This window comes from Leucoraja erinacea, chromosome 16 (genome assembly GCF_028641065.1).
Source record: "Leucoraja erinacea ecotype New England chromosome 16, Leri_hhj_1, whole genome shotgun sequence".
NCBI classification, from domain to species: Eukaryota; Metazoa; Chordata; class Chondrichthyes; order Rajiformes; family Rajidae; genus Leucoraja; species Leucoraja erinaceus.
In genome coordinates this window covers 24,346,006-24,366,408 of record NC_073392.1, presented here as the reverse complement: position 1 = coordinate 24,366,408, position 20,403 = coordinate 24,346,006, and the positions used below count along the sequence as shown (strand labels likewise).

Genomic DNA, 20,403 nt, shown 5'->3' with positions numbered 1-20,403 from the left:
CCCCTCCCCCACACCCAAACCCCCCCTCCCCCCACGCCTCCCCAACCCCCACCCCATGGCCCCTCCCCCACCCCCTCCCCCCCTCCCCACCTGTACCCCCCCCATTCCACAGACCCCTGGCCCATTCCCCCCACACCCGTAGCCCCCATCCCACAGAGACTATGTCTGCTCCTCCCCACACTATCCCATCACACACCCCAGGGTCAGACACAGAGTGAAGCTCCCTCTACACCGCCCCTTCGCTCTCTCCCCGCACCGTCGAATCCCCCGGTGGGTCTGATGCCACACACCGTGTCCTGGCCGCGCACGGGGTGCGGAGGGGGTGGTCTAACGCCGACGTTCCTGTGTGTAGGAGGAGGGTGCTGAGGATCTCGGATGGGATCGACCAGCTGGGCACCATCCACTGGCAGATGCTGCTTTGTGTCCTTGCCACCTGGGTCATCGTCTACTTCTGCATCTGGAAGGGCGTGAAGTCAACGGGGAAGGTATGAGACAGCGCATGCCTGCGTGTCCACAGTACACAGCTTCCTGCCAGGGTTACACTCTGTGTTATTCAATATCCCACACACACACAAGCATAGGTGGCAGAATCACTCAGTGTACTCTCCCACGTACCACTGTCATTGTGAACTATTACCTGAATGAGTGGCAGTGCTAACATTGAATGAATTATGTGGTCTCGTGCACATGCTTGTTGTGTAGACTAATCAGTGTCTGTGTAATCTCTGAAAAAAGGCCTGGGACTTTATTCCTTGGAGCGCAGGAGGCTGGGGGCTGATCTTATTGAGGTGGATAAAATCATGAAGGGAATAGATAGGGTGAGTCATTTACCCAAAGTAGAGGTATCACGAATCAGAGGACATGGGTTTAAGGTCAGAGGGGAAAGATTTAATAGGAACCTGAGGGGCAATTTTTTTTTTCACACAGAGGGTGGTGGGTGCATGGAACGAGCTGCCAGAGGATGTAGTTGAGGCAGGTACTAACACAACATTTAAAATACATTTGGACGGGTACATGGATAGGAGGGATATGGACCAAAAGCAGGCAGGTGGGACTGGTGCAGATGGGACATTTTGGTCGGCATGGCCAAGTTGGGCTGAAGGGCCTGTTTCTGAGCTGGACGTTTGGGCTTTCAAGCTCCTGTGTCTTCTCCCAGACGGTAGAAGAAGGAAAAGGGAATGTCCAGGATGCCTGGCGTCCTTGACGGAACTTCCAGCCTTCCTGGTGCCACGCACAGTGAAGATGAACCGGATGGAAGGAAGTGTCGAACCTGCGATGGGTTGGGCTGTGTCCACCACTCCCTGCGGGTTCAGGTGGACAAGAACAGAGCAGTGACCACACCGGCCTGAGATACATCCCGTCAGAATACTTCCTGTAGCGCCTCTGGAGACGTGAGAGAGAATCCTCGCGGATATGCCTCGCGAATCTTCTCGGACACCTTGGTTTAATTATTGAAAAGATCACGGTTACCCCATTGTCAGGAGCACGAGGTCAATAGGAATGCCTCCAGTCCAGGAACAAATGGTTGGGGCATGGACAGAGAGGGGTGGGCATGCCGGGGGACATGCTTACCTGGGGGTGGGGGGAGTAGGCTTGTAGAAGGCCCTCACTCTCTCCTTTATTCCCTCATTCCACTCCCCCACTTCCCTCTCTCACTCCCTTCCAATACTCCCTCTCTCCCTCCCCCCCTTCCTTCCTTCCCTCCCACCCTCATTCCCTCCTCTCCCCCCCCTTCTTTGTAGGTGGATGAGAATGTGACCAGCTCCCTCCTCACTCTCCCTCTCTCTGTGTCTCCCCTGTGTTCCCAGGTGGTCTACTTCACTGCATTGTTCCCCTACTTGGTGCTGGTCATCCTCCTTGCCCACGGTGTGTCGTCGCTGCCCGGAGCTCTGGACGGCATCATTTACTATCTGAAACCAGACTGGTCCAAACTGGGTGAAGCGCAGGTAAGCCTGTGGCGGCCCCCCCCCCACCCCCCCCCCCCCCCTCCTCCTCCCTCCTCCCTCCTCCCTCCCGCTCTGTGTAGTTGCTCTCTCGCACCCTCTGCTCACCCTGGGGTTTTGCTGTAAAACGGTGTTTGTCTCTTCGAGCTGTTGTCCAGCTTCCTCATGATGGATTCCAGGGTCCGGAGCTCGAGGGGGGCGAGGGGAGCAGGGCTTAACGTAACCGGGTGACTGGGGCATTTAGTGTAGTTGTCGGACTTTGTGCCCAAGGATAGGAGCCACATCTGAGCATTCCGCTGTTGCCTTTATAGAATGTTTTATTTTACTTGGTTTCTCTTGAAGGTTTGGATTGATGCAGGAACCCAGATCTTTTTCTCATATGCGATTGGATTAGGAGCACTTACAGCACTAGGCAGCTACAATCGTTTTCACAACAACTGCTACAGGTAACCTAGCCACAAAGGGCCGCCACTTTGTTCAAAACTTTGCCTGATATTTTTCTCCAATCCACCAGACTGGGGCTGTGACAGAGGAAGGGGTCGTGTTGGAGGAAGGGTCCGGGGGCCCCTACCCTGGTGTACACTCTCACCCTCCCCACCCCTGGGTCATCACTGTCCTGCCCCTCTCCCCGCTCCACGGGTGAGGGGCAGGGAGAACATCTGGCCAGAGTACCGTCCCCGGCCATTCACTGGGTGGTGTGGGTTGGGACCCTACCCAGAGCACAACTGGACAAGCCAGGCTATGACTGCCACTGGGAGGGCACATCTGTAGATGCCAACCTCTGGCAATGGGTGGGCACATCTAGAGTTGCCAAGCGCTGGCAGATGGAAACATCTGGACTTGCCAGGCAAGGGCACAGGGTGGGTCACATCTGGAACTGCCAACCACTGGATCAGAGTGTGCCACAGCTGGAGCTGCCAGGCTACCACTGGCACGGGTTGGGTACATCTGGAACTGCCCATCACTGGGAGGCAGAGTCACAACTGGAGCTGCCAGTGTACCACTGGCGCAGTGTGGGCCACAGCTGGAGCTCCTGGCACTGGGTGGGCACAGCTGGAAATGTCAACTATTGGAATGGGTAACAGCTGGAATATCACAGCTGGAATTCCCCATTGATGGCCCCGCCCACTCCCCCCATGACCCCACCCCCACACCACTAACCTCACCATACAGCCCCAGAAACCCCCACACAACCACCCCAATGTCCAAAACCCCTTGCACCCACCCTAACCCTGCCCACACCCCCACCAGTAACTGTCACCCCACTCAACACGGTGATCGATGGGCAACATGGACTTGGTGGGCCGAACGGCCTGTTTCCATGCAGGCTCAGTGACGCAACTGCCTCACAGCACTAAACACCCTGGTTCGGTCCTCTCCTCGGGTGTTATCTGTGTGGAGTTTGCACGTTCACCCTGCGACTGCATGGATTTTCTCCGGGTGCTCCGGTTTCCTCCCACTTCCCAAAGACATGCGGGTGTGTAGGATAATTGGCCTTTGAAAAATTGTCCCGATTGTGTAGGGTAAGTGGGATGCCATAGAACTAGTGTGGACGGGTGACCAAAGGGCCTACTTCCATGCTGTGTCTCTAAAACTAAACCTATATAGACCACCACTACCACCTCCCCCAGCTGTGACCTGTCCTCCTCTCATCCACTTCCCTAATCATCTCCTCACCCTCAGCCACTATACCATTCTTTCAACCGTTCTCCACCCCTCCCCATCCTCACCACCACTCCACATCACTCCCTCCCACATATCTTCCCAGCTGCGTTCCTAACCCCATTCCTCCCCTCCCATCAGTGTCCCCGGAGGTCCAGCAGTACTCCTCTCCCCACACGAGCCACCAGCTTCAACCTTCCTTGGCTCTTGACTCTGTCGATGGAAGAGGGTTGTTGGCGCTACTTCACCGAGGTGTTTCCCGAGACTCTTCTTCATCCCAGCGATGGAGCCCAGAGCCATCCTCTCGCCAAGGAGCTCTCCAGTTCAGGGATTGGATGATGATGGGAATGCTGAATCCTTACCGGTTTGTTTCTCCACCTGTGGTTGGCCAAAGGCATGTTCTGGTTCCTCAGAGGCCTCTCCAGGTCACTGAGACTGGACGTACATCCTGATATCTCCACCCTACAACATGCTCAACGTCTAACCAGATCGTTACTATCTTCCTTTAGAAACCTGGAGCTGATGGCCACTGGAATGCCACACCCCATCCTTCGTTACTGAGCTCCCCATAAGCCAGTCCGAGCCATGACCCGGCTCCTGGTATTACTTCCTGCTCCGCCTTCCTCTGGGACCAGGCCAGAGGCACTGGGACACTGGGCGGCCGGCCACTGGACATGGGTGGACATTGCCGCTGAGATCAATTTTGCCTTTTTTGCGGTCCCCAACGATGTGCAGATAGATGCCTGACGTCCCTTCTCAGCTGCTCCAGATGTGTCTTCTGGCACCTCTGGAATGAATCTCTGGACTAATAACTGTCCAAACATATACCGAGCCAACTGTCCAATGGGGTCACTGAGATGACTGTCCAATCGAGCCACTGGGCACATCGCTGTGCCACCACACCTGGAGTCTGCATTCCAAGGTCTTAACTTCACCCTCACCACAAAAGCGGGGCCAAAGATGTCCCAGTGCTGCTCTGTGCCACCCCCAGCCCAGGAGTTGTGCTGCCCATTGGCCAGACCCCTGCACCCTTCCCAAACTGGGGTATCACCCTGCTCTTCCACCCCCCACTACCGGAAGGACATCACCCCTCGATGGGACACGGATCCCATTCCGTGTCACCTCACCCCACCCTCTCTGGAGTGGGCCCGCTCGGAGCTCTGACCACCCGTTTTGGGCAGGGAATCAGACCTCATTCTCTGTCCTACATTGATGATGTTTCACTCGGGCCAACAGACCTGACGCCAACACACTGACCACACAGTTCATTTACACTTTTTCTGTTAACTGCTCACATTTTTTCAGAACTGGAGCCAAGATTTATTGCCAGGGTCTGAGTGTACAGACCCAGTTCTTACAGAGAATTGAGCGGCTTGGACCACGGTTATCTCTAATATGAACTGTCTTCTGTTCCCCTCCCCCCACCTCTGCTTCCAGTGGACCTGGGGTCCAGTCACAGTCTGGAATGAAGTGAGTTGTAATAACCTGGCACCAGGCAATCGGACCGTGTTCGCAGGGAGTTACACGTAACCGGGAGTGTAGCAGTAGGGAGTTACACGTAACCGGGAGTGTAGCAGTAGGGAGTTACATGTAACCGGGAGTGTACCAGTAGGGAGTTTCATATAACATGGGTTTGCAGCAGTAGGGAGTTACATGTAACATGGGTTTGCAACTGGTGAGAGTTAAATGTAATATGTGTTTGCACATGGAGGGGGTTATATGTAACATGTTGGGGATTTGCGTGCAACAGGGGCTGCACCTGTAGATAGTTACATGGGATTACAACAGGAGGCTGCTACATGTAACATGGGTTTACACAGGTATGGAATTGTGCGCAACGAGGGCTGGCACAGGTAAGGAGTTGCGTGTAACATGGTTTTGCACCAGTAGGAAGTTACATTAGACGGACTTGTGTCAGCAGGTAGTTACAGGTATGTGCCAGTGAGGTTTGTGTGCTGTAGAGAGTCACATCAGGAGGTTTGGGTGGGTGCAGAAGGTGAGTCTGGGTGGGGAACCTCTGCCTCGGTCCTTGCTGCCACCGGTCAGCCCAGCAGCCGCTGCGTCCAGCTCTGTCGGTCAAAGCCTCCCTCTGCCGCTCCCTGCACCACCCTCTCTCTCTCTCTCTCTCTCTCTCGCTCTCTCTCTCTCTCTCTCTCTCTCTCTCTCTCTCTCTCTCTCTCTCTCTCTCTTCACTGCTCTAGCATTACCGGTCGATAGGTCTGGAGATTTGCCTGCTATTAACTTGCTCTTGTGTGTACCCTACGCTTCCTGTGTCGTTGACTGTCGAGCATCTCTGTGTGCCAAGCTCCGCTGTGCTCGGAGTCTGCCTCCCATAAGACCGTAATGCCTCACCTCTGGCTCTTGACTTGTGGCCCACTCTGGAAGAGCGGATGGTTGTGTTTCAGGAGGAGCTCCTGGGCTAAGTATTGTTGAGATTGGAGACTGATTACAAGTGTGGTGAGCTGAGCAGTGGGAGCCCACCCTGACTGGCCTGTGCCTGCCTGCTTCCTTTGCAGAGATGCCTACCTCTTGGCTCTGATTAACAGCACCACCAGCTTCTTCTCGGGGTTCGTTGTGTTCTCCGTCCTGGGCTTCATGGCGTCCGAGCAAGGAGTGGACATCTCAAAGGTGGCAGAGTCCGGTGAGACCTCAGTGTAGACACAAGCAACTGCAGGTGCTGCTTTACCAAGGAAACACATTGAGTGCTGGAGTAACTCAGCGGACACAAGCAGAATCTCTGGAGAACATGGATGAGTGACGTATCGGATTTGGACCTTTCCTCAGACTCTGAAGCTGGGACCTGATCCGAAACGTTCTAGTTTTAATTTAAATCTCTAGATCTGGACAAACTTGCCATGGGGAAAAAAGACTCTGACTAACTATGTAGGAAGGAACTGCAGATGCTGGTTTAAACCAAAGATAGACATAAAAAGCTGGAGTAACTCAGTGGGACAGGCAGCATCTCTGGAGAGAAGGAATGGGTTACGATTAGGATTGAGACCCTTCTTCAGACTGCAGGCAGTCTGAAGAAGGGTCTTTGCCCGAAACGTCAGCCATTCCTTCTCCCCAGAGTTGCTGCCTGTCCCACTGAGTTACTCCAGCATTTTGTGTCTTACTCTGACTAACTATCCTATGAATGACCCTCATGGTTTTATAAAACTCTATGTTCTCCCCTCAGCCTCTGAAGTTCCAATCAGAATAATCCCAGTCTATTGAATCTCCTTATAGCCACAGTCCTCCATCCCAAGTAACACCCCAGTGAAACTCTCCTGTGGGTGACAGGTAGAATCAGGAGGAGTTGATGGGAACCAGCGGAGAATGAAGTGGATAGAATGTAAATGGTCAGCATGGACCTGATGGGCCGAATGGCCTGTTTCCCCCGTTTGTGACTGACTAACGAGCAAAGAGGAGGAAGAAGGAAAGTGGTCTTTTTCCACCAGGGCAGGGGAATCAAGAACTGGAGGACAGGTTTAAGGTGAGGAGGGGAAGGAACCTGAGGGGCACCTTTCCACACAGAGGGTGTTGGGTGTCTGGAACGACCTGCCAGAGGAGGTAGTTGAGGCAGCTCGTTTAGAAGACATTTGGACAGGTACATGGATAGGTTAGGTTTAGAGGGATACGGCCAAATGCGGGCAGGTGGGTCTAGTGTAGATGGGGCATGTTGGTCCGCATGGGCAAACTGGCTGACAGACCTGTTTCTGTGCTGTGTGACTTTTATATAAAATATTCAGGAGGGGGGGAGGAGTGGGCAGGATGGGGGGAGGAGTGGGGCAGGATGGGGGGGAGGAGTGGGAAGGATGGGGCAGGAGGAGGGGGAGTGGGGCAGGGGGGGGGGGGGGAATGGGCATGAGGGGATGTGGCCCCCAGACTGAGGTGATTTCTCTGCCGCTGCAGGGCCGGGCTTGGCCTTCATCGCGTACCCCAAGGCCGTCACCCTGATGCCTATCGCCCCCCTCTGGGCCGCACTCTTCTTCTTCATGCTGCTCGTGCTCGGACTGGATAGTCAGGTGGGTCACCCCCATCCACCCCCGCTCACCCCTCACTTCCCTTTTTCCCCCCCCTCCTTAACTCCAACCCTCAACACTACTCTCTCTCTCCCCCCCCCAATCCCCCCCCCCCTCACACTGTGAAAAGGCAGTCCTGTGGTAGGGGTGGTCTGTGGGAAGGGGTATTGAGGGAGGGGTGGTCTGTGGGAGTGGGGTACAGTAGGAGGGGCACTGGGGGGGGGTACTGTGGGTGGGACAGTGTGGGAGGGGGCACTGTGGGAGGGACAGTGTGGGAGGGGGCACTGTGGGAGGGGTATTGCGGGGAGGGTGGTCTGTGGGAGGGGGCAGTGGGGGAGGGGGCTCTGGGAGGGGGTACTGTGGGAGGGGGCACTGTGGGAGGGGGAACTGTGGGAGGAGGCACTGTGGGAGGGGGTATTGCGGGGAGGGGGTACTGTGGGAGGGGGGTATTGCGGGGAGGGTGGTCTGTGGGAGGGGGCACTGTGGGAGTGGGTACTGTGGGGAGGGGGCACTGTGGGAGTGGGTACTGTGGGAGGGGGTATTGTGGGGAGGGACAGTGTGGGAGGGGGGTACTGTGGGAGGGTGGTCTGTGGGAGGGTAGATGCAGTAATCTGTCTCACATCTGGCAGTTTGGGGGCGTGGAGGGGTTGATCACGGGGAGCGTGGACCTGATCCCGAACTCGATGGTGGGAGGTGTGCGGAGGGAGGTGGTGGTGGCCATCTGCTGTCTGGTCTGCTTCATCATCGATCTGTCCATGGTGACCAACGTGAGTGAGGGAGAGGGAGGGGGAATAGAGGGGAGGGGGAGGAGTGATGGACAGAAGAGAGGGGCAGAGGAGGGGAGGGAGGAATGGGAGGGGATAGGAGGAGAGAGGGAAGAGGGAAAATGTGGGAGGTGTACAGAGAGAAGGGAGGGGGGAGGGGGTAGAATAGGAGGGAGGAAGCTAGGGGAAAAGGGAGGGGCATAGGGCAGTGGGAGGGGGAGGCGGGAGTGGCCTGTGGGCAGGCCTGCTGACGTGTGTTGTCTGTGTGGCAGGGAGGCATGTACATCTTCCAGCTGTTTGACTACTACTCTGCCAGCGGCATCACGCTGCTGTGGCAGGCCTTCTGGGAGTGTGTCGTCGTCGCCTGGGTTTACGGTGAGTCTGCAGCCCAGCCCCGCGCTACCTGGAATGGGAAATAGCCCAGCATCACACCCTTTAGCCCACCCTCACCAACCATCGCCGCACCAAACTATCTCCTCTACCTGCACGTGATCCACATCCCTCCACCCCCTGCATATCCATGTGCCTATCCAAAAGCCTCTTGAACACCACTATCGTATCTGCCTCCACCACCAACCCTGGCAGCTCCATCCAGGCCCCCACCACTCTGTGTAAAAAAACAACTTGCCCCTCATCTCATTTACATTTTGTCCCTCTCACCTTTATCCTATGCCCTCTAGTTTTTGACATTTCCACCCTGGGAAAAGGTTCTGACTGTCTACCCTATCTATGCATCTCATGATTTTATATATTTATATCATGTCCCTCCTCAGCCACCATCACTCCAGACACAACAATCCAAATCTGTCCAACCTCTCCCTGGGGCTAATACCTCAAATCCACACGTCATTCTGGTGCCCATCATTCTGGTGAACCGCCTCTGCGCTCTCTCCAAAGTCTCCACACATGGGGGAAGAGCAGAACTGCACACAATATTCCAAATGTGGTCTTCCCAAAGTCCTCCATTGCTGAACCGTGACTTCCTGGCTCCTATAATCAATCCTATCATTGCCCCCGACCAATGAAGGCAAGCAAACCATACGCCTTCTTTACCACCATCTACTTTTGTTGCTGCTTTCAGGGAGTTATGGACTCTGTAAAGCTGTTAAGAGTCTTGCCATTAATTGTATATTTTCCCATTTCATTTTGACCTCCCAAAGTGCAACACTTCCCACTATGACAGCCTTCCTCACAGTCCACAACTTGGAGCCATCTGTAACCTTAGTATTCATACCACCTATATTTATATCCTGTGATTTATATATAAATATATGTATCGCAGCCAGCGATGTTCCCAGCATAGATCCCTGCGGAACCCTGCTGGTCACAGACCTTCCAATAACGCCTTTGATCGCATGCCTGTGTGGTCACGGCATTCCTATGGAGACTTCACAGGATGTAAATATAATGCCCCTGTCCCACTTAGGAAACCTGAACGGAAACCTCTGGAGACTTTGCGCCCCACCCAAGGTTTCCGTGCGATTCCCGGAGGTTGCAGGTGGTTGCGTTGGGTGGGGCACAAAGTCTCCAGAGGTTTCCGTTCAGGTTTCCTAAGTGGGACAAAACAGGGTATGATATGGTATGGTGGGGTGTAACGGGGAATAACGTGGTGCAGCAGAGTGTAACGGTAACATGGTGGAACGGTATAACATGGTGTGGCCGGGTGTAGTGTGTTGTAACGGGTTGTATCGGAGCGACTGACGGGCCTCTCCCTGTGCAGGAGCTGACCGGTTCGTCAGTGACATCGCCTGGATGATTGGCTACCGCCCGCTGCCCTGGATCAAGTGGTGCTGGCTGTTCATCACTCCCAGTGTCTGTGTGGTGAGTGTCTGCCTTCCCCCGACACACGCACAGAGGGAGGGTCAGAGGGGTAACAGCACCAGGGGGATGCACAGAGTGTTTTTACCCAGGGTAGGGGAATCAAGAACTAGAGGACATGGGTTAAAGGAGGGAGAGGAATGGTTTAATGGGGACTTGAGTGGCAACTTTTTTCACAGAGGGTGGTGGATTTCTGGAACGAGCTGCCAGAGGAGGTAGTAGAGGCAGTGACAATATTTTAAAGACGCGTGGACAGGTACATGGATAGGAAAGGTTTAGAGGGACATGGGCCAAACGAAGGCAGGTGGGACTAGTGTAATTGGGACATGTTGGTGGGCGTGGGCGTGGGCTTGTTGAGGGAGTGTGAGTGCAGGGTGTGTTAGGGGCGCGGTGAACGTACACAGTGGGGAGCGGGAGCGTGTGCGGCATGTGGCGCGGTGTGTGACTCCGCTCCTACCCCCACAGGGCATCTTCCTGTTCCACATAGTGAACTACAAGCCGCTGAACTACAACAAGACCTATGTGTACCCGTGGTGGGCTGAGGCACTCGGCTGGGCCCTGGCCCTGTCCTCCATGGTCTGTATCCCCGCCACCGTCGTCGTCAAGATGCTGTGCTGCCACGGCTCCCTACGAGAGGTGAGTTCACCGGGGGAGACTCAGCCCAGCCCGTCCCCACCCCTAATCGCCCCCCACAGCCAGTGACCCATTGCCAATGGAGAGTCTCGGGGCGGTCGGGGGGTGACGGGGGTCAGTGTGGGGGTTGGGGGTCAATGAGGAGCAATGGGGGGGTCTCTGAAAGGTCAATGGGGCGGTCAGTGGGGGATCAGGGGGGGGGGTGGGGGTCTGGGGGTTGGGGTCAGTGGGGGGTTGGGGGGGGTCAGTGGGGGGTTGGGATCAGTGGGGGGTCAGTGGTGTGGGGGGTTGGGGGTCAGTGGGGGTCAATGGGGGTGGGGGGTGGGGGGGGGTTGGGGGTCAGTGGGGGTTGGGGTCAGGGGGGTTGGGGGTCAGTTGGAGGTCAGTGAAGGATTGGGGGTCAGTGGTGGGGGGGGTTGGGGGTCAGTGGGGGTCAGTGGGGGGTTGGGGGTCAGGGTCAGTGGGGGTTGGGGTCATGGGGGGGGGGGGTTGGGGGTCAGTGGAGGGGGGTTGGGGGTCAGTGGGTGGGGGGGTGCGGTCAGGGGGGTTGGTTCCAGTGGGGGTTGGGGTCAGTGGGGGGGGGGGGGGTCAGTGCCGGGGTGTGGGGGGGGTTGGGGGTCAGTGATGTGGGTGTCTGAGGGCCCCCCCCCCCCCCTGTGCCCACAGCGCTGGCAGCATCTGACAACGCCGGTGTGGGGCGCCCACCATCTACAGTACCTGACCATGGAGACCTCCCTCAAGTACCTGGCTGCCGACGGCGCGGCCCAGGGCAAGCAGAAGGAGACGACCATCTGACCGAGGGAGGTGGGAGCCCGGACACCCACTCCCCTCCCCTCCCTACCCGCCCCTCCCCACTTCAGCCGCCGCCACCATCGCACTGCCCTGCGCCGCTCACGGTGTTCTGTACAGACTGGTTGTAGTCATGTTTGCTTTGTGAATCAGCGCTGACCAGGTGCCCCCGGCAGTGGTTGCTCTGCCCAGTGCCGGCCCATTGCTACCGTCCCCCCGTCCCCGCTGGAGCCGCTGCCACCACCAGCCCCTCCTGCCAGCGTTAGCGCCACTGACTCGATGCCCGCGGGTTGTCACCAGGGCCAGACGGGCCCATGAGGAGCGGCCGCAGGGGCAGCAGGTTTAGGGGGAGTGGGCGGGAACGGGGCAATGTGTTGGTGGGGGGATGGGACAGACCCGGGGGGGGGGGGGGGGCGAGGACTCGGTGCGACCATCACCACTGACCGGTCGCTTATCCCGACCATCTCTGGGTGCCCAGATTGTCGCCCCCTCGGCCGCTGCTCGTCCCTGCAGTTCCTCTGGGTCTGACCCGGGCCAGCCCGGACCCTGGCCGTCTGACCGACTCCCATCCACTCAACCCAGGAGGTTTTATATCCGCATCGCCAGCTGGGGCCATCCCCACTTCCCCACCCCGTGGGCCGGGGGTCAGAGGTTATAGGGAGAAGGCAGGGGAATGGGGTTAGGAGGGAGATATAGATCAGCCATGATTGAATAGTGGAGTAGACGTGATGGGCCGAATGGCCTAATTCTGCTCCTATCATTTATTACCTTGTGACCCCCCCTCCCCCGCCACAGCTCTGAGGCCACAATCAGCAAAGCGAACACGACCCAATTTTGGAAACACTCGGCGGGTCGGGCAGCGTCTGTGGGGAAAGAAGCGGCGTCTGGTCCCCGAGGCCCCGGTCAGGGGGGGGGGGGGGGGGGGGGGGGGGGGCGTTATGTGCAGGGAGGGTGGGGGGTGTCTGATGGGTCAACTGTCGAGGGTATTACAGGGTTACAGATCACTGTGTGATGGGGGGGGGGGGGGGGGTGGATGAAGGGTGCAGGAGCCGTGAGGGACGGACTTAGTGCTAGATTTTTATGACCATATTGTCGTGGGGAATAAGTATTCGCGGGACTGGGAGATCGTCGCTCGCTTGCAATGTGCCACCGGGTCTTCCCAGTCCCGCCGAGGGCGGACAGCACCTCCTGTCCTGCGTTAGTCTGGCCGCCGACCTCCTCTAGTCGGGTCGCGACCCCTCACCCCCCAGCACAGGGGTCGGTGTAGAGCCGGCCGCCGTTGGCCTCCGGGGGGGGGGGGGGGGGGGGGGTCGTCACTGCTGACCGACCCTGGGGGAGTTCCCCTCTGCCCCCCCTTACCTCTCCTACCCCACCCTCACCTTCCCCCTCCCGTTCCGTCCCTCCCCTCACCTTTACCCCTCCCCTCTCCCCCCCCCCCCCTCCCCTTTTACCCACTCCACCCCCCCTTCCGCTCCTCATCTCCCTCTCCTTCACCTCCGTTCTTCTTCTCTTTACTCACTGCACTCGCCTCCCTCCTTCCAGTCCTCGCCCCCCCCCCCCCCCCCCCCCCCCCCCCCCCGGTCGGAGAACCTACAGTGTTTGGCGGTGCGTCTGCGTAAGGCGCGGACACGGTGCTTGGAATCGTTCAACGTGCCAAAGATCCTGGGGAGGGGGAGTGGAGAAGTGAAGGGAAGGGAGGACCGTCCCGCGGTGACTGGCGGGGTCGGGGTGGGGAGGGAAGCGGCGTGAGGCAGTGACGGACCGCGGGGCCGGAGGGCGTTCGCTCCCATTTCACTGTCCGCGGTCATTAATGGAACAGAACAAACTCGCTCTAGCTTACACGATGCAATAAAGTTTTGAACATGACGTGTATTTGTTTCTTTATTGTCTTACCGGGACAGTCCTGTGTTAAAACCCCACCCTCTGCTTTCCTTTAACTCTCTCCTTCTCATTTTAAATCTGCGCCCACCATTGGGCTCAGATAAGATGTTGGCGTTGGAAGGACGTGGATGTGCAGGGATATGGATCACGGACAGAGAGATACGATGGTTGGCATCATGTTCGGCACAGAAACACGGTTGGGCCGAAGGGCCTATTCCTGTGCTGTACTGTTCCTACTGGGAAGAACACTAACTCCCCCTCCCATTCCCAGTCTGACCTTTCTGTCCCCTCTTCCAATATAGATGAGGCTCTCACTAGGGTCTCCTCAATATCCCGCAGCTCCGCTCTTGCTCCCCCTCTCCCCATTCATAACAAGGACAGAGTTCCCCTTGTCCTCACCTTCCACCCCATCAGTCGTCGCATACAACATATAATCCTCCAACACTGTTGCCACCTCCAACGGGATCCCACTGCTGGCCACATCTTACTATCTCCACTTCTTTCTGCTTTTCGCAGAAACCGTACACTCCGCAACTCCCTGGTCAACTCGTCCCTTCCCGTCCAAACCACCCCCTCCCCAGGTACTTTCCCCTGCAACCACAGAACACCTGTCCCTTTACCTCCCCCCTCGACTCCATCCAAGGACCCCAACAGTTTTTTCAGGTGAGGCAGACTTTCACTTGCACCTCATCCACCGTATGTTACACAGAGTCACCACTCTCTGTGTAAAATATGATTTTCTCATCTCGGTCCTAAAAGACTTCCCTCTAATCCTTAAACTGTGACCCCTAGTTCTGGACTTCCCCAACATCGGGAATAATCTTCCTGCATCTAGCCTGTCCAACCCCTTAAGAATTTTGTAAGTTTCTATAAGATCCCCCCTCAATCTTCTAAATTCTAGCGTGTACAAGCCAAGTCTATCCAGTCTTTCTTCATATGAAAGTCCTGCCATCCCAGGAATCAGTCTGGTGAACCTTCTCTGTGCTCCCTCTATGGCAAGAATGTCTTTCCTCAGATTAGGAGACCAAAACTGTACGCAATACTCCAGGTGTGGTCTCACCAAGACCCTGTACAACTGCAGTAGAACCTCCCTGCTCTTATACTCAAATCCTTTTGCTATTAATGCTAACATACCATTTGACAGATGAGTTGAACAGATACTTTGGATCTGTCTTCACTAAGGAAGACACAAACAATCTTCCTGATCTAGTAGTGGCCAGAGGATCTGGGGTGACGGAGGAACTGAAGGAAATCCACATTGGGCAGGAAATGTTGGGTAGACTGATGGGACTGAAGGCTGATAAATCCTCAGGGCCTGATGGTCTGCATCCCAGGGTACTTAAGGAAGTGACTCTAGAAATCGTGGATGCATTGGTGATCATTTTCCAATGTTCTATAGGATCAGCTCCTGTGAATTGGAGGGTAGCTAATGTTATCCCACTTTTTAAGAAAGGCGGGAGAGCTAAAACAGGGAATTATAGACCAGTTAGCCTGACATCGGTGGTGGGGAAGATGCTGGAGTCAATTATAAAAGAAGAATATCCGCACATTTGGATAGCAGTAACAGGATCGGTCCGGGTCAGCATAGATTTACGAAGGGGAAATCATACTTGAATAATCTTCTGGAATTTTTTGAAGATATAACTAGGAAAATGGACAAGGGAGAGCCAGTGGATGTAGTGTACCTGGACTTTCAGAAAGCATTCGATAAATTCCCACATAGGAGATTAGTGGGCAAAATTACGGCACATGGTATTGGGGGTAGAGTGTTGACATGGATAGAACATTAGTTGGTAGACAGCAAACAAAGGGTAGGGATGAATGGGTCCCTTTCAGAATGGCAAGCAGTGACGAGTGGGGTACCGCAAGGCTCGGTGCTGGGACCGCAGCTAGTTCGAGTTCAAGTTCAAGTTTATTGATGTGTACCTGATAGGACAATGAAATTCTTGCTTTGCTTCAGCACACAGAACATAATAGGCATTGACTACAAAACACATGAATAAATAAACTGATAAAGTGCAAATAACAAATAATGGGCTAATAATGTTCAGAGTTTTGTCCGAGCCAGGTTTAATAGCCTGATGGCTGTGGGGAAGTAGCTATTCCTGAACCTGGTTGTTGCAGTCTTCAGGCTCCTGTACCTTCTACCTGAAGGTAGCAGGGAGATGAGTGTGTGGCCAGGATGGTGTGGGTCTTTGATGATACTGCCAGCCTTCTTGAGGCAGCGACTTCGATAAATCCCCTCGATGGAAGGAAGGTCAGAGCCGATGATGGACTGGGCAGTGTTTACTACTTTTTGTAGTCTCTTCCTCTCCAGGGCGCTCAAGTTACAATTTACATCAATGATTTGGATGAAGGGATGCAAAGTAACATTAGCAAATTTGCAGATGACACAAAGCTGGGTGGCAGTGTGAACTGTGAGGAGGATGCTATGAGAATGCAGAGTGACTTGGACATGTTGGGGAAGTGGGCAGATGCATGGCAGATGAAGTTTAATGCGGATAAATGTGAGGTTATCCACTTTGGTAGCAAAAACAGGAAGGCAGATTACTATCTAAATGGCGTCAAGTTGGGGAAAGGGGAAGTACAACGGGATCGGGGGGTGGTCCTTGTTCATCAGTCTATGAAAATAAGCATGCGGGTACAGCAGGCAGTGAAGAAAGCGAATGGCACGTTGGCCTTTATAACAAGAGGAGTCGAACATAGGAACAAAGAGGTCCTTCTGCAGTTGTACAGAGCCCTAGTGAGACCACATCTGGAGGATTGTGTGCAGTTTTGGTCCCCTAATTTGAGAAAGGATATTCTTGCTATTGAGGGAGTGCAACGTAGGTTTACAAGGTTAATTCCCGGGATGGCGGGACTGTCATATGCTGAGAGAATGGAGCAGCTGGGCTTGTACACTCTGGAGTTTAGAAGGATGAGAGGGGATCTCATTGAAACATATAAGATTGTTAAGGGTTTGGACACGCTAGAGGCAGGAAACATGTTCCCGATGTTGAGGGAGCCCTGAACCAGGGGCCACAGTTTAAGAATAAGGAGTAAGCCAATGAGAACGGAGACGAGGAAACACTTTTTTGTCACAGAGACTGGTGAGTCTGTGGAATCCTCTGCCTCAGAGGGCGGTGGAGGCTGGATCTCAGGATGCTTTCAAGAGAGAGTTAGATAGGGCTCTTAAAAATAGCGAGTCAGGGGATACGGGGAGAATGCAGGAACGGGCTACTGATTGGGGATGATCAGCCATGATCACCTTGAATGGCGGTGCTGGCTCGAAGGGCCGAATGGCCTACTCCTGCACCTATTGTCTATTGTCTATTAAATGTCCCCCTTCACCTTAAACCTATGTCCTCTGGTTCTTGATTCCCATAATCCAGGACGGCGAAAGACTCTGTGCATTCAGCCTATCTATTCCCCTCATGATTTTAGACATCTCTGTCAGATCACCCCCTCATCCCCCTGGGAATACAGTCCCAGCCTCTCCAGCCAACGCAGTCCTGGTGAACTGCTCCAGTACATCGAGCGTATGGGACGACCGGATTTTGGACTGAATAATGGCGCCCGCATGTGTAATATATTCAAAATGAATTTCACTGTACAGTTGCACGTGTGAAATCCTTCAAGAGAAAAGTTTGCTCGGAATGAAATTACAAATTGAATCTAAGACGCATCCTGAGTCACCGCCAGCGGGCTGCAAACATGTCAGAGTTTCCAATGGTGTACAACAAGTACAGGTCAGTATGTGTGTCCCTAACAATAAACACACTGACCACCACTGGGGGACAGGTCACACACACACTGACCCCCACTGGGGGACAGGTCACACACACACTGACCCCCACTGGGGGACGGGTCACACACACACTGACCCCCACTGGGGGACGGGTCACACACACACTGACCCCCACTGGGGGACAGGTCACACACACACTGACCCCCACTGGGGGACAGGTCACACACACACTGACCCTGACCGCTGTACATTATTAGGAACACTCAGATTTGCAGCTCGATGCCTCCATCTGGTGGTGACTTGGGGTGTGTCTTAGTTTCAATATGCTACCGGAGACTCCCCCGTTCTCTCCCCCCCCCCCCCCCCCCCCCCCCTGCCCCCAGTCCCCACCGCCCTGGCCCCACTCCCGGATCGTGAAGTGCTGCCGAGAAGGACACGTCGTTGAGGATAGTTGCTCTGGTGTTTGGGGACTGGTTTTCATCAGTGTTTATCACCTTACAGTTCAGACACGCGGGCTGCAGGCAATCGCGTCAGCTGGTCGAGATTGGACACATATCTCACCAGCATACAATACCGGGGGGGGGGGGGGGGGGGGGGGGGGGGGGGGGGGGGGGGGGGGGGGGCAGGGCAGGGGAATGAGCAGGGGGGGGGGGGGGTGAGGGCAAGGGAGGGGGGCAAGTGTCCAGATATGATGCATGTTGGCCAGATGAACATAGAAACAAGGTACTGGAGATGCTAATTTACAAAGTGCTGGAGTAACTCAGCATGTCAGGCAGCATCTCTGAAGAACATGGACGTGTGGCGTTTTCTTAGTTTGAAGAAAGGTCCCAACACAAAATGTCATCCAGGAGGTTCTCCAGAAATGCTGCCTGACCCGCTGATACATGTTGTAGTATCTAGTCAGGAACTTAGTGACATGGTGTCAGGACAACAATCTCTCCCTCGATGTCAGCGAGAGGAAGGAGCTAGTTATTGACCAGGGAGGGTGGTGGGGAACTTGTCCCCATCAGCATCAATGGTGGTGAAGGTGGAGATGGTCGAGAGCTTCAAGTTCCCAGGTGTAAACATCACCAACAATCTGTCCAGGGCCAACCACGTTGAGGCTACGGCCATGAAAGCACATCAACGCCTCTACTTCCTCAGGAGACCAAGGAGGTTCGGCCAATTCCAACGACCCTTCCCAACGTCTACAGGTGCATCGTATCGGGATGCATCACAGCTCGGTTTGGGAACATCTCTGCCCAAGACCACAAGAAATTGCAGAGAGTTGTGGATGGAGCCCAGTCCGTCACACAGACCAGACATCGACTACATCTACACTTCACGCTGCCTCGGGAAAGCGGCCAACATCATCAAGGACCACTCACATCCTGGTCATCCCATCAGGCAGAAGACATTATATTCTCCCCACATTCCCCGCACATTTTTCCCTCAGCCACACACTGGTGACGGGGTCACGGGGAGAACGTGCAAACTCCACAAATACAGTGGCAGAGGTTGGGATGGAGCTGGGGTCTCAGCGCCCTCTAACACCGCACTGCCTGTGAAGTCAGATTGTAGAGGAAAGCTGACAATTGGAGTGGAGTTTTTGGATGAAATACTCACTGGCAGGTCGTGGCTGTGGCTGGGATACAGAGTAATGCGAGTCAGAGTCAGGTGTGAAATCTCAATGAGGCTGCTGCCTGTCCCAGGGCCACTGTCCATCACCGCTCATGACATTAACACAGCATCTGCATTCCACTCAGTCACACTCCTCTCCCACATCAATAGGTCACAGTGGACACACAGTCCAGCTCTGGCAGAGACCTGTTGAGACTGGGCCAATTCACCACAGCCTGCGTGTGTTCACACTCATCATGGCCCAAATGTGCTCACACTCACCACGGCTCACACCTGCTCACACTCACCACAGCACACACGTACACACACTCAAAGCAGATCGTACGTGTTCGTACACCACAGCTCATGTGTGCTCACACTCACCACACCTTACATCTGTCCACACTTACCATGATCTATGTGTGCTCACACTCACCCACAGCACACATGCTCACACTCACCGTGGTCTGCTGGTGCTCACAGTCACCGCGGCCCACATGTGCTCACACCCACTGCCTCTCACATGTGCTCACACTTGCCCTGGCTCATATGTTGCTCACAATCACCACTGCTCACGTGTGCTCACACTCACCACGGCTCACATGTGCTTACACTCACCAAGACTCACAAGATGAGTTGACACGACAGGTTCATGACAGGTGTGCTCAACATACCGTGGGTCACGAGAGGCACACGCCACACTCACCACCATTCACAAGAGGATCCCCACCCTCACCAATCCACCTCACTGCCTCTTGCATTCAATGTGGTCAGACATAAACACTCTTTAACAAAGCAACACTGATTGTCCGTAACTAACCTGCCCCATGCTTGATGAAGCCACATCACCCTCCATTGCCAGGGGGGGACCAGCCCACCGTCATTCATCATTTCTGGGGACGCACGACCCTTGTCCATGCCTCTCCTATAATATGTCCAATCCACCTCTCCCTATTGCCCTCCCTCCACCCCTCTACATATCCCTGCCTCAATCCCTCCAATATACTCCCTCCCCATCCATCCACTCCCCACACCCCCTCCCCCCCTCCCTCCCTCCATCCCCACCCCTCCCGCCCATATATCCTCCTCCCTCCTGACAGCATTGTGGGGGCCCCCACCCCAGGGGGTTTGCAATGGGTCAAGCAGGCGGCCCCCCACCCAAGGGGCAGTCAGGGATGGGAGATAAATGCTGGATGGGCAGAGTTAAAGGAGATGTGTGGGGCAAATCCTTTCACAGGCAGAGGCCTGGAGCATGCTGCCAAGGGTGGTGGTGGAGGCAGATATGATAGCAGTGTGATAGACATTATCGATAGCCAAGTGGATATGCAAGGAATGGAGGGATCTGGATCACATGCAGGCAGGTAAACATTTTATTTAGTTTACTTCAGAGATACAGCACGAAAAGAGGCCCTTTGGTCCACCCTGTCTGCAATGACCATTGATCATCCGTACACTAGTGCTATCCCACACACTAGGTACAATTTACAGAAGCCAATTAACCTACAAACCTGCACATCTTTGGAATGTGGGAGGAAACCAGAGATGTCGGGTGAAAACCCACACAGGTAACGGGGTGAACATGC

General features: G+C 55.0%; 1 protein-coding gene across 1 annotated transcript in view; it reads left to right on the top strand.

Moving 5' to 3' along the window:
• The window catches only part of LOC129704644 (sodium- and chloride-dependent creatine transporter 1-like), a 35,182-nt gene extending 22,267 nt beyond the window's left edge, over positions 1 to 12,915 (top strand). Inside the window, 10 exon segments of the mRNA XM_055647906.1 lie at positions 353 to 485; positions 1,809 to 1,946; positions 2,286 to 2,389; positions 6,122 to 6,246; positions 7,500 to 7,612; positions 8,239 to 8,376; positions 8,646 to 8,748; positions 10,094 to 10,194; positions 10,657 to 10,827; positions 11,491 to 12,915. Coding sequence (XP_055503881.1) covers positions 353 to 485; positions 1,809 to 1,946; positions 2,286 to 2,389; positions 6,122 to 6,246; positions 7,500 to 7,612; positions 8,239 to 8,376; positions 8,646 to 8,748; positions 10,094 to 10,194; positions 10,657 to 10,827; positions 11,491 to 11,619 — 1,255 coding nt within the window. The 3' untranslated portion in view covers positions 11,620 to 12,915.
• The last annotated feature ends 7,488 nt before the right edge of the window (positions 12,916 to 20,403 follow it).